The following is a 12,755-nucleotide window of genomic DNA, read 5'->3' as shown; positions in this document are numbered from 1 at the left end:
GCAATATTGACACCAAGGTGCAGAGGTATGTTCAGTGCATATCGCATGAACCGGTTAGCTCTAGATTAGTGTGAATCATTTTATAAGTAATACGTATTAAACTGAGTGTTTATTTGTTTGTGACACCAAACAGCCAACCCTGTGTCATCAGCAGTTTTTATGGTTCCACCCTGCCATAAGGCACCTTTTTATAAAGGATTTAAAGCTGCAATTATTGGCTTTTTCACTGAATGATAAATAATTAACTAATGTTCTGCAGGTCCATTATAAGCCAAAAAGCAACTTCTGGGCTGTCAGTTTGTGCTATTAAGTTATAAATAATTAAGTCATTAATAAATGCTTTTAGTTTCTGTCTTTTGTTAGTCTATCCAGTCTGCTGATGCCAAATGTTTCTAATTTCATAACAAATTAAAGCAAAGTATAATTTTTGCAAAGTTTTGAATAATGAGTATGCTTAGTGTCCGTCCATCCTTTATAACTTCTGCTCATTTATAGTTCCAGATTTACATTTCCTGTTTCGCTTTTTCCTTGTGAAGCCCGAGGTACTCTCAGGCCAGCTGAAAAATATAGTTTTGCAGCGAGTTCAGGGTCTAACAAAAGGTGTCCTCGTTGTTGGTTGTGCCCTACAAAAGCGTCAGGTGGAGGTGTGCTGGAGACGATCCTGGTCACTGCCCAAACCCCCTCACTGGCTTCTTTCGACCTTAATGTGGTGTAGGAATGTGGTGTTTTTTCTAGGGTTATAACCGTTTTGAGGGGGAGAGCGGGCTTTTCTGGACTTTATTTGATAGAACAGTGAAGACTAGACATGTAAATAGGATAGAGATTGGGGGAAGGACACGCAACAAAGAGTCCTGGTTGAGACTCGAATGCGGGACACTGGATTGAGCCTTTCAGCTTATGATTGCCTGCTCATCCAAGTAAGCTAAACTGGTGTCACAACTTTAAAATCTGATTAGGAACCCAAAGCAAGGTGGAAAAAGCCCAGATGAACTGGATGTATATAAGCTCCAGTGCTGCTTCATAAACAGGGAAACTGGTGTCCCCTCCTGAAGACCCCCTGCAGGAAAAGACATTTGGCTCAGGTGCAGTGAAAGCTGTGAGCTTTGCAAAGGCAGATTCTGAGCATCGTGACACGCTGGACCGTCATTGAACAATCCGTTCATGCTTAAAAATCCTGTACAAACATACAACTTACAAACTCCACACAAAAAGGCCCAAGCTGAGCAGGAGGTTCAAAGCCAAAACCTGCTTGGTATGAAGACACACTGCACCACCATGCCCATCTGTAGCTTGTAAATGTGTATACAAATGTACTGCTGTGCTTTCTCATGAATCAGCTGTGGAACGGGTCCACATGAAGAAGGACGGAGCCCACTGAGAGATATTTGTCACAGCCTGCATGTGCAGTTTGGATGAAGCCAAGGAGGGATGACCTTTCACTGTGCATTATTTAAACTTGGAAATGTTCGTGTGACAGATGTTGAAATGAAACCATGTTTGGTTGGTTCCTCAGGCTTAGAGATTTAGAGCCTGTGCTGTTTAGGTTGATCCCGTCTACTAAATTGTTTCACATACTATATTTAACCTGGCTTCACACTCAGCCTTGTGTAAGACTAACTCCACACACTCTGAATTTGTTAACAGCTCTGAAACCTCTCAAGATGAGTAATCACTGTTTGTTCACTTCTCTTTCCTCGGCGCAGACTAATGGCAGAACAAGTGGAAAGGTTTATTTGTGTGAACACCTCATTAGGTAAAGTTAAAAGGAACCAATATTTCATATGTGTAGTTTGGTACTATGGTATAGATAATTACGGTTTCCATAATATAGATGAAGATGCACTGCGGTACAATCTGTTACCCGATAACAGCTTTTGTTATTAATATAAATCATGGAGGAGAAGATAAAAGAAACAGATGATGTTTAAACTTTAGAATGAGTAAAAGGAAAGAAAAAGTTTATGACTGCTACAGGGGGAATACACTCTCCAAGCAGTGTATACAGTAACAGAAGAAAGCTCGGCACATTGGAGTTCATTTACAGACAATCTAATGTATGTCAGTCAAGTTTGGCTTTGGTCATTACCTTTCTGAGTAACACTTGCCAGGAACAGTATCAGACAGACTTCTGACAGGCCTTTGTTTCTGTTGCAGGGCACCGAGAGGGACTGGAGAACCTGACAGTCAGAGTGCACCTTCAAGCAAAGCTGTCACGCTGCAGACATGCCCCCATCCACTCACCACAGGTCAGTATTAAAAGTAGCTCATTGTGCAGGGGAACTTGCACGTTCATACACGCACAGAAAGTTCATTTCCATCTCCCAAAGATGTGGTGAAGCACTGCTGTAGCTCTTTTATTCAGGAAATTAAGTGACTCCGAGTCACACTTGTGAGCAGTTTACATTTGTGGGCATAAGGGCCGATGTGTTCGTGTTCAGAATGAAAAGTCTAAGAAAGAAACGTGTACATGACCAATCACTGGACTGCACAGAAGAAAAGCTTGTCATCCGCTTACTTTCCCTCTGTCTCTCTGAAGCCATGGAGGCCCGAGCACGTCAGCGAGCAGAGCGAAGGAAGGAAATTGAGGAACTCAAGAGGAAGAAAGAAGAAGAAAAGCTGGTAAGCTGAAAGGTCATTTTCTGGGGAAACGTGGGTTTTTTTTTCTTTGCAGCAGCAGCTGTGGTTCAAGTGGTGGCTCTGATTTCCCATGGGTTGGTGGTTTGATTCCCTGCCCCTCATTGTTTGTAACTGATCTCAGGAAAGACGTGAAGCCGGGAGTTTGTGTGAATAGGTGAATGAGAAACCGATAGTAAAGCAGTAGAAGCCAGCTAAGGTTAAAATGCACTCCATAAGTGCAGACCTCTTACCATTTTTATTTTGGGACCTCCAAAACAGCTGTCGTTAAAAAAAACACATCCAAATTTAATGGCAAACACAACTTTCAGGCTCAGATGAAAGCCGCTGAAGAGCTCAGGCTGAGGGAGGAGGAGGAGGAGAAACGCAAAGCAGCAGGAAGACGTCGGGAGGAGAAAAGGCTGGAAAGACAGGTGAGGTGTACTTCATATTTTATGGATGTCTGCAAAAAAGCTGAACTTCGTGGGTCTGAGTACAAGAAGCGGTTCTCTCATGTGACTCCCTGCAGAATATTAAAAATAATCTCACTTTGTGTTTCTGCACAGAGAGAAGAGGAGAAACAGAAACAACTGAAAAGGCAACGGGAGCTGATGGCACTGGCCCGCCAACACCACTGCAGAACGTTGTTGCTGCGGCGGGGCCTGGCACCATGGAAACGCCTCATTCAGCTCAGACAAGCCAGTGTGGAGGTAAATCACCTGTCCTGTCCATTTCAGCTGTCAGTCTACAGCGACACAGGGAGCCAGCAAGTACTATTGTATTTCTGGCTGTGAGGAGTAAACTAAAAACATTTATTTGACTTTAACACCATTAAAAGTGGCATGTTAAAGTGGCAATTGTGAGCAATGTACACAATAACTGACAATTGTGAGCAATACACAAACTGCTCTGGTTTTTTTAAAAATAAATTTTTGTCGCTCAAAAACCGAGCCAAAGGCAAATCTACGACACACTTTGGACGTGAAAGTGCAGAAGGAATACGTCCAAACAAAAGCTTTCTAGCAGCACTCCCTTGACATCATCACTGTTTCATCCTCCAAATGTTCCTGTCTTAGCAAAGCTTAACAAATGAACGCAGAAAATCTTTTGTATTCATGTTTCAGAGCTTATTATAAAACCTCTCTGTTTGGATGCGAGTACATGGCTTTTCTACCTGGCACATATGATCGAGTTTACATTCACGAGTGCATACTGGTGCTTTTCCCCCCCTCTTTTTCATTCCCTGCCAGCTGGCTGAGCATCATCACACTTTCATCCTCCTGAGGCGGTGCACATTAGGCTGGCAGCAATCAGCAAGAGAGTCTGTGTCTGACAAAGAAGCTTGTGCTGACCAACTGCACCAGCACTTTTTGCTTCGGAGGAGCTTAACCTGCTGGAAAAGGGTGCGTATACACCTGCACACATACAGACGCCATCCGGGGCTGACTAAAAGAAATACCTTTTTCCTAATCTCCTCTTCTACCTGCTCAGTCATATTTTCATTTTTCCAGTCTGTATGAGTGACAGGTTAAAGGAAAGAAGCCAGCCCTGTGCCTCTGTTTTGCTGTCTGTGTTTGCTGGCATGACTTGGGTACACGAGAGGGATCAATGCAAATCAAAACAAAGTTCTTTCCTACCACGAGACATTCCTGTGTTCATGTGACTTCTCTCTCCCAGTTGATAATAAACCATCCACAGGGCGATATGGGTCACTGATCAGCTTGATGAGTATGAAAATAATGGAAATCATCTGCTGTGACCTTCTGAGTCACCAGCTCCCCAGTCACCACCCACACTATCAGAAAAACATCAAATAAGGAGACAACCAACACTTATATTAGATTTTCCTTTAGTTTTTCAACCATCTTTTATATCCTGATTTCTTAGTGTTTTTAAAAAAAATATTTTTCACACTTACATGTTTCAGGTCAAAAAAAATTAACATTAGACAAAAATAACTGATTAAATACTAAATGCATTTTTAAATACCTGGCCCTATGCGGAAAAAAATAATTGCCCTTCTTGTTAAATCATGAATTAACTGTGATTAAGAGCAATTTTTGGAAAAGCTGAGTTCAGTTTCATAATTCAGTTGTTTAATTACCCGACCTATTCAATCAAGAAATCACCAAAACAGAACCTGTCTGGCAAAGTCAAGTAGACTCCAAGAGGTGATTGACTCATTACAGAGGTCATGTCATGGCACACCCTGGACGGGTCAGCAGTCTTTCACAGGGCTAACACATAGAAACAGACAGCCATTCGCACTCAGATTCACACCTATGGGCAATTTATAGTTACCACTTAACCTAATCCCACTAAGTGCATGTCTTTGGACTGTGGGAGGAAGCCGGAGTACCTGTAGAGAACCCACACAAACTCGGGGAGAACATGCCGACTACACACGGAAAGACCCTGATGGTGGAATTGAAATCAGGACCTTCTTGCTTCACCCCCCCCCATAAAAAAGTAATAAAAACTAATACAGCACTTCATAAAAAGAACACTAACACCATACCAACAGTGTCGAGGCTGCTTTAATACTTCAGGACATGGGCGATTTGCCATAATTGATAGAACCATGAATTCTGCTCTCTACCAGAAAATCCTGAAGGAGAATTTATGGCCATCACTTTCTGTCCTGAAGCTCAAGAGCACTTAGGTTATTCAGTAGGACAATGATCCAAAACACATCAGCAAGTCCACCTCTGAATGGCTAAAAAAAGAAATAAAAATAAAGCTGTTGGGCCGGCTTAATCACACTCTGGCCTCAAATCAGACTGCGATGCTTTGGCGTGACCTTAAACTGGCTGGTCAGCCTTCAATGTGGCTGCTAAAGGTGGCACAATCAGTTTTTAGGTTTATGGGAAAATAACCTTTTCACAATGCATCAAGATGATGATGTTTGGTGATCTGAAACATGTAAGTGTGATGAATACCAAAAAAACTAAGAAATCGAGAAAAGGAAAAATACTTTTTCACAGCACTGTGCATCTCATCTTATAATTTTTGTTCACTTTCACTGTATTCCTATTTGTAAGCAAGTGTTTTTCATTCCAGATGAGAGACATACAGATAATTCAGGAAGAGCGAGCCGAGCGCTTCTATCGCACACGCACTCTGAGGAGGTTTCTGCTGGCGCTGCTGGACCACGTGACTCAGGAGAGGCTGGTGGAGTGGGAGCATCAGGAGCTGGCTCTGGAGCATAATGAGAGGTCTGCTACCCCTGACTTTGCCATATGTTCACAGTAATATAACCAGCCAAGTGGGTGTTATTATATTTAACAACTTGAAAGAACTTTAATTACAAGTTAAACTGCTGAATCAGAACAGTCTTTGCAGCTCTTAGAGAAAGGACAGGGCCTGCAAGCCTTTGAAGATGTAAACATTCATTTGACCTCTAGGCATTTTCAATAAGAGACTCTCAAGACCTCAAGTAGCCCTGAAAAAATAGATTTACTAGGAAGTTGTGTAGATGGTAATTCTATAATACACATTGCAGAAGCAGTTTCTGGATATTCACCAATATGAAGTGCATCTTTTTTTTCCATCTTCCTTTTCCAGTGTAACTTCCTCTTCATTAGACAGAAAATTTATATCACCATCTCCTTGACTCCGGTGCACCAACTCATATCTGCTGTTAGCTGCAAATGTCTTTTCATATCATGATTAATGGAGTCTGTTGGGATGCTTTTGTAGCTCAGTGTGTAGCGCTCCTAAACGGGCCACGTTTCTGCAATAATAGCCTTTGTAGATACCCAAAAGTCAATAAATCTGGGGGGTAATTGTGATATAGCGGTCTTATATAAAACCATCTGTGCTTGTATGGTCTCCCTAAATCCTAGAGCCAGCATGCTAACATGCTGCTGTTCATGCCATAAATCTGTTAAAGTAGCAAGCCAGAATTTACACAGACAAGATACTGCTTAGGTTCTTCTTTTCCTGGCTATTTTAATTATGATATACTCGCACTATTACCAAGCAGAAAGAAACCAGAAAGAAACCAGCAGGGTCCCGTTAATTGGTGTGACATACATGCTAATTTTTCAGATTCTAAACATTCTCATTGCTGGTTTGTTCAGGTTTGTCCTTAGTTTAGCGTCACAGCTTCCACTAATTACAAGGTACAACAGTCCGCCACAACATCCATCCTTCCTCCTCTCAACCCAACCAGTCACGGCAAATGGCTGGCCCTCCCTGAGCCTGGTTCTGCTGGAGATTTCTGCCTGTTAATAGGGAGTTTTTCCTTCCCACTGTCGCCAAAGTGCTTGCTCATAGGAAGGCATATGATTGTTGGGTTTTTCTCTATATGTATTATCGTAGGGTCTACCTTACAATATAAAGCGCCTTGAGGTGACTGTTGTTGTGATTTGGCACTGTATAAATAAAATTGAATTGAACTGATATTAAAAATGACACCATGAGTCAATAATATTAATAATTTTGTTACAATGCACAAATCTGCATTGTGGTCCAAAAGAGGGCTTTTTATAAGAAGCGTTTGTAGGATTTAATGATCTGTCGTTGCCACAAGTTGAGAATGTTTATAAACCTCAGCTTGTTAGGTGAAGTCCACTAAATGGCCACAGGGTGCAAATGAATTCCCACCAGCTGCCTTGGTGACACTACCAACAAGCCCCAGAGTTACATGTGAGAACTTATTAGCTGTTGTCATGCTAGAGGTCCCTTTAATCCATTTTGTTATTGCTCACTTGCTCTGTTCCTGTCTGTCCCTCCATCTGCCTGCATATCAGACGAGTGCTGCGGCAATGTTTCCTGGCCTGGAGGCAACTTCCATGTTTGCTGCGCAAGGAAAGAGAGAAGGACGAGCGGAGGGAGAAGCTGTGCCGCAAAGTGACTGAGGTTCTCCCAGATTTCTGCTCCCATCCACTGTAACGCCTCTGGGAAGACCGACAGAACGGGCAACGTACTGCATACTGATGCAGGCGACACGCAAACATCTCAGCATCACTCTGGAAGATGACACACTGCAAACTTCTTACATTTATTTTATAAAATATTTTCACAGAAACACATAAATCAACCAGAGCAATTATTGGAATACAAAAAACAAACAAAAAAAACCCCTTTAATGCCTGTGAGAACCAAAAGCAGTGAAAAACTCATTTCTAACTGATGCCAAAACATATTGATTCATTTGCGTTTTCCATTTATCTAAGAGTTGTTCCATTTCTGAGTCAGTTTTGAAACAGATTAAAAGAGTCAAAGTAATCGTGTGGTAATAACTAAGCAATCAGCTGCTGTGCAACTTCAAATTAGCTGGCCTATCTGGCCTGTGCCAAAATGTTTCAATTAGTTGTGATAAATATCCATGAATTCGTTTCACAAGGTCAAGTGCAGTCTGTTTGTGAATGATAAAAAGGTTATAGTGAGCCCTAGAGAGCCTCCTTGAATATCCTATCTGTGCACTCAGAGGCATCATCTTGTGCTGTGTTCAGACAAAATGTCCCCACCAGGATCAGCAGATTGGAGTTATTGTCTCGCATCAAGGCACTACGAAGGAGGGGAGACATAAGGTCAGCCTTCAAGTCAAGGAAGACATCCAGCGTGAAGGACTAGTACTATTTGTTTGGCAGAGGTGACGTATATGACCAGCTGCATAGAGGAGATCCTGCATGTCCTTCACGTTTATGGCAGTATGTGCATCTTATGGGCGTGAGTAGTTGTTATTGCTAAGTGTCAAAGTCAGTGCAACTCCATATGTTGCACGTTAAAAACGTAGCAGCTCTGAGGTTTGCTGCCAGCAGCACGTCCAATCATTTAAAAGGAGTCATGCTGCCATCCAGTGGACACTAACACACCAGCAGCCACAATTCCCAAACTTTAAACAGCATTGCATCACAAGTCTCTCACACCAAGTCAGTGGGAGAGGGGGGAATCACTTTGTCTCCCATGCTCATGAACTCAGACCAGTTGCCACGGAAACCTCGGGAATAGGCGCCAGTGTTCACGACGAGTCCCCAGTAGGCGCTGCGAGCGGTTTTCTCTCGCAGGGCGATGCGGGCTTCGCGCTCGGTCACGTTGTAGCTGACGTTGATGAGCTGTATCGCCAGCAGGTGAAGCAACCCGCCCGTCACGATGCTGCTGTACCACGCACAGGTGAAGCAAAGAGCAGTGCTGGAACACAGACAAGGACGGAGGTAGTCAATTTTTTTCTTTTTTACCAGCAAAAGGGTTTTATTTTCATGCTCAGCCACTTTCAAAGATAAAATATTTAGTGTAACCAGTTTAAAAGGGTGTAAATGGACAGATCACAGTTAAAAGAACCAGTATTTTTACATATTGAGGGCATTATACTCATTCACGGTTTTTAACTCTGAGTTCAGTAGCAGTGCCAGTACTAGTCATTTGAACTACTTCACATGCATGCTCGTTGCTCTGAGCAAAAACTGTGAATCTTTCTCCAACAGCTTAATGGGCACTGCTTCAAGGTACTCTTGAAAGTGATTCAGTAGAGCGAAAAAAGCCAGACACTCAATATACTCATGGAAGGTCCTCACTTACTTCTGGTAGTTCTGGGAAAAGAATTAAATGGCTGTGCAGTGGGTCAGTGAGGATCTTAATTGCTGCGAAAAAGGCTGTCAACCCTATTTTCTGTGGACTCCATCTCAGCTGTGGGTGTTTATTTAAGCACAAGTACTGACGCTGTGCAGTTAAGATGTTTAATTTTGTTCACAGGGTAACAATACAGAGGCTCCTAATTTTAATTAATAAGGCACTGTGAATACATATATTGATTACATTACATTTTAAGGAAACCTGCCCGTAGAGCCTGATTTATTTATTATGCTCTTTCTAGTATAAATACTAGTACAGAGTATATAATCTGTTCCATTTGTTTGGGTACCTAGGGTTGCTAAGCATTTGACCTTGACATTCATCGTTAGGACACAAAGTCAAACCATATCGAGTAATAGATTATATGAGAGCTGTACAACACACTTTTTACGACATCACAATGACGCCGTAACAGACTAATTCCATCATATTGGAATATGGACAACATACTGGAGATCAATGAGAAGGCGAATGAGGAAATAAATTACATGTATGATCACCTGTGATGAAATCATGAATTAAAAGTAAACTCAAACACTTCTTCTCATTCATTTTTAGTTCACTTCCATATTTTAGGTCTCAGCATTAACCACCACAGGTCCACATGGTCACTGAACGTCATTATATACAAACCTTACTGAGCTGATTATAAACCTGTATTTACACAGATTTTTTTTTTTTTTACAGCAACACCAAGTCTTCTCTGCAAAAAAACAAAAAAGTTGAATTAAACTGTGTATTTCACAATAAAGCTGATGCCAAAGATAACGCCGCCACTATAAGCTAGCGTAGCAGTATATAGTGGCTTATGGTAGTGGTGTTATCCTTCCATTTGTCACCAGTGTTTCCTGATGTCTGTGGGGCAATGCCTTGTTTTCATTCTGGATTTGGTCTCTGTTTCAGAACCGTTACAGCCCTGATGCTAGTGCCAGAATTCAATTAGCTATGCATAAAAATTGGAAATCTTTACAGTTTCCAATCAGTACACACATACATGCATAGTCATTTAAGGCTGCGCCCTTATTTCAAACAGTGAATGAATCTGAAAGTTACAACTTGGCACAGATTTGACACCAGATGTCCTTCCTGATGTAATGCCCATGTATCCTGGCTCGGTGGAGATGTTTGACCATAATGCACAGAAAAACCAAACACATCATATCAGCACAAAAACCTTATGCTAACTATAAAGTGCAGTGGTGGAGGGAAAATGATTTGGGCTTGTTTTGTGGCCACAGAAACTGGACATGTTGCAGTCACTGATTTGACCGTGAAGTCCTCTGTGTACCAAAGTATTCTAGAGACAAATGTGAAGCCATCTGTCTGGCAGCTAAAGCTTGGTTTTAAACTGGGTCATGCAACAGGATGATGATCCAAAACACTGCAACAAATCTACAACAGAATAGTTGAAAAATAAAAGAATAAAGGTGTTGCAATGACCCAGACCTCAAACTGACTGAAATGCTGTGGTGGGACCTTCACAGAGCTCTGCATTAATTAATTCCTGCAAACCTCAATGAACTGAAGTAATGTGGTAAAGAAGAATGTGCCAAAATTCCTTCACAGCAACATGATAAAGCCAAACAGAAAATACCACTTCAAAGTTCTGCTAATGGTGGTTCTACAAGCTCTTGATTAATGGGGTATACTTCGTTTTTGACAGAACTGTATGTCTGTTTCCACTACCTGTACTGGTTGTAGACTCCTGGGCAGTAGAGTAAGGCGAAGAGGAGATTTTGCCGTGGACACACACTCTGCAGCACCAGGCTGATTCCGTACAGGGACGTCAACAGGAAGAGGACGAGCGTGAGCAGAAAGCTGCGGTGATTGGCCTGCCCCACACAGCTGTTTATCCTGCCCCGACACAGACAGGAGGGGACGCACAAACACACGTGTACACACACAAGCAGACAAAACATTGTACTGAGACTCCAGGGTTACACTACACTACACTACACACAAACATGCAGGAGCGTGCATGGTATAGAAGGATGGCAGCAAGGAAATTGTGACGTTAACACAACATAGAAAAAAATATGGTGAGCTAGACACAAGAGGACAAAGATATTCATTCTCTCTGAGCTCATTACCTGCAACGACAGAGTAACTTAACTCTTATAAATTAAAGGTGTTATTTTAGATCTGCGTGGTCTTTGTGCAGAAAAGAAGCAGGTCACAAACAAGACAACTTCAGTGTTTGAAGGAGAAGAAAGCAGTGATGACAGGCAGGTCGAGTGAGAGGAATTTGAATGGAACCCACCAGACACAGTGGTGGTCGAGACGCAGCACGCAGACACCACAGATGCGACAATGCCCCGCCCTGGGGGGCCGCACCATCCTGCATGCCTGACACCAGTTCTTTCGGTTGCTTTCCTTCATTTCCTCCTCCGCATGCTCCGACACCCCAGCCCGGTTGGCTACAGTCATCGTCACATCCTGCCTCCCACCACTGAGGGAAGGGTTTCTGCCTGTGGGGGAGCTGTAATACGCCACCTTGCTGTGAACGGACTCTTCGTTTGGGCGCAGGATGCCCGGATCTCTCTTGGTGTGGAAAAGAGCCAGCAGGGTGAGGACAACCCCGACGCTTACCAGCGCTAGCTGAAGCAGTCCAACATCCCCATGTGGAAACACCTCAGTGATGAACAAGTAGTACATGTACGCCAAGGAGAAAAGGGCCAGGCTGAGGAAGAAGAGGGTCTGTCCTTTCTTACGGTGGGTGAAATAGTAGTACCACAGCACTAAGCCCGGCAGAGCTGTCAGAACCACCATCCCGATCAGGAAGTGGAGAGCAGCAAGGTGCAGCAGGGCAGGAAGGAGAAGAAGAGGAGGAATGATGGACAGGTCCACCTTGCGAGCTCCACCCCACAGCCACGGCACACGAATCCGATCTGTGACGACTGCAGCCACCTGTGACAGGGATTCAGGCTTCTGAGGTTCCCTCTTCAGAAACCTGATGAGGTAACGGAAAAGCTGTAATACTTTTTTTTAATTAAAGTAACCATGTAGGGAACTTCCTAACATGTTTCAAGCACCCAAAATACAGACAGAGAACTCAAATACAAGTTATTCATTCATCATATTTTCATAATAAACAGCAGATTGCAATTACAATGTGATTTTTATACCCTGAGTGTCACTATGTGAAAAACCTGATATTGATGATACAATAAAGCATTCAGTCATCAGCAGGACTCATGCTTCTGACTACCAAATTAGTCGACTAATGGAACTATCAAGAGCCCAACATTTACTGACGTGACGGCAAATGAAGCATTTCTTATTGGGCCATAAAGCTGCAACAAGCACACACAAATCACACCTGAGGCCGAAAATTATAGGTCTTCCCCTCTCTTCTACGACCCTCCCAACAGGAATACAAAAAAGCTTCATATTACGAAATATCTCAGAATAAGTGGGCCTCAATGAAAATGTGATTTTAATGGGGTACAGTGTTGGGCAAGTTACCTTGAAAAAGTAATTAATTATAGTTACTAGTTACTTCTTCAAAAAAGTAACTGAGTTACAAGATTCTAAAAGTAATTAATTACTTGAAAAGTAACTAT

General features: G+C 42.6%; 2 protein-coding genes across 3 annotated transcripts in view; one reads left to right on the top strand and one right to left on the bottom strand.

The window, feature by feature from the left end:
• Positions 1-7,529, top strand: part of ccdc191 (coiled-coil domain containing 191) — a 15,490-nt gene extending 7,961 nt beyond the window's left edge. The window contains exons 10-17 of the mRNA XM_005722805.2: positions 6-25; positions 2,155-2,246; positions 2,537-2,619; positions 2,946-3,047; positions 3,180-3,323; positions 3,864-4,016; positions 5,674-5,828; positions 7,368-7,529. Of these exons, the coding sequence (XP_005722862.1) occupies positions 6-25; positions 2,155-2,246; positions 2,537-2,619; positions 2,946-3,047; positions 3,180-3,323; positions 3,864-4,016; positions 5,674-5,828; positions 7,368-7,509 (891 nt within the window). The 3' untranslated portion in view covers positions 7,510-7,529. The remainder of the gene's footprint in view (positions 1-5; positions 26-2,154; positions 2,247-2,536; positions 2,620-2,945; positions 3,048-3,179; positions 3,324-3,863; positions 4,017-5,673; positions 5,829-7,367) is intronic.
• A 22-nt stretch (positions 7,530-7,551) lies between these two features.
• zdhhc23b (zDHHC palmitoyltransferase 23b) overlaps positions 7,552-12,755 on the bottom strand; it is an 11,383-nt gene continuing 6,179 nt past the window's right edge. The window contains exons 3-5 of one of the 2 annotated variants that reach the window (XM_013915826.1): positions 11,453-12,142; positions 10,879-11,046; positions 7,552-8,751 (exon numbers count right to left, since the gene is read on the bottom strand). In XM_013915826.1, the coding sequence (XP_013771280.1) occupies positions 8,484-8,751; positions 10,879-11,046; positions 11,453-12,142 (1,126 nt within the window). In that variant the 3' untranslated portion in view covers positions 7,552-8,483. The remainder of the gene's footprint in view (positions 8,752-10,878; positions 11,047-11,452; positions 12,143-12,755) is intronic. The other variant, XM_005722665.1, reaches the window with a different exon arrangement.

Source organism: Pundamilia nyererei, unplaced genomic scaffold, assembly GCF_000239375.1.
Source record: "Pundamilia nyererei isolate P.nyererei 1_Seehausen unplaced genomic scaffold, PunNye1.0 scaffold00007, whole genome shotgun sequence".
Classification (NCBI taxonomy): Eukaryota; Metazoa; Chordata; class Actinopteri; order Cichliformes; family Cichlidae; genus Pundamilia; species Pundamilia nyererei.
Note: the sequence above shows the minus strand (reverse complement) of the source record. Positions and strands in the feature narration are given on the sequence as shown.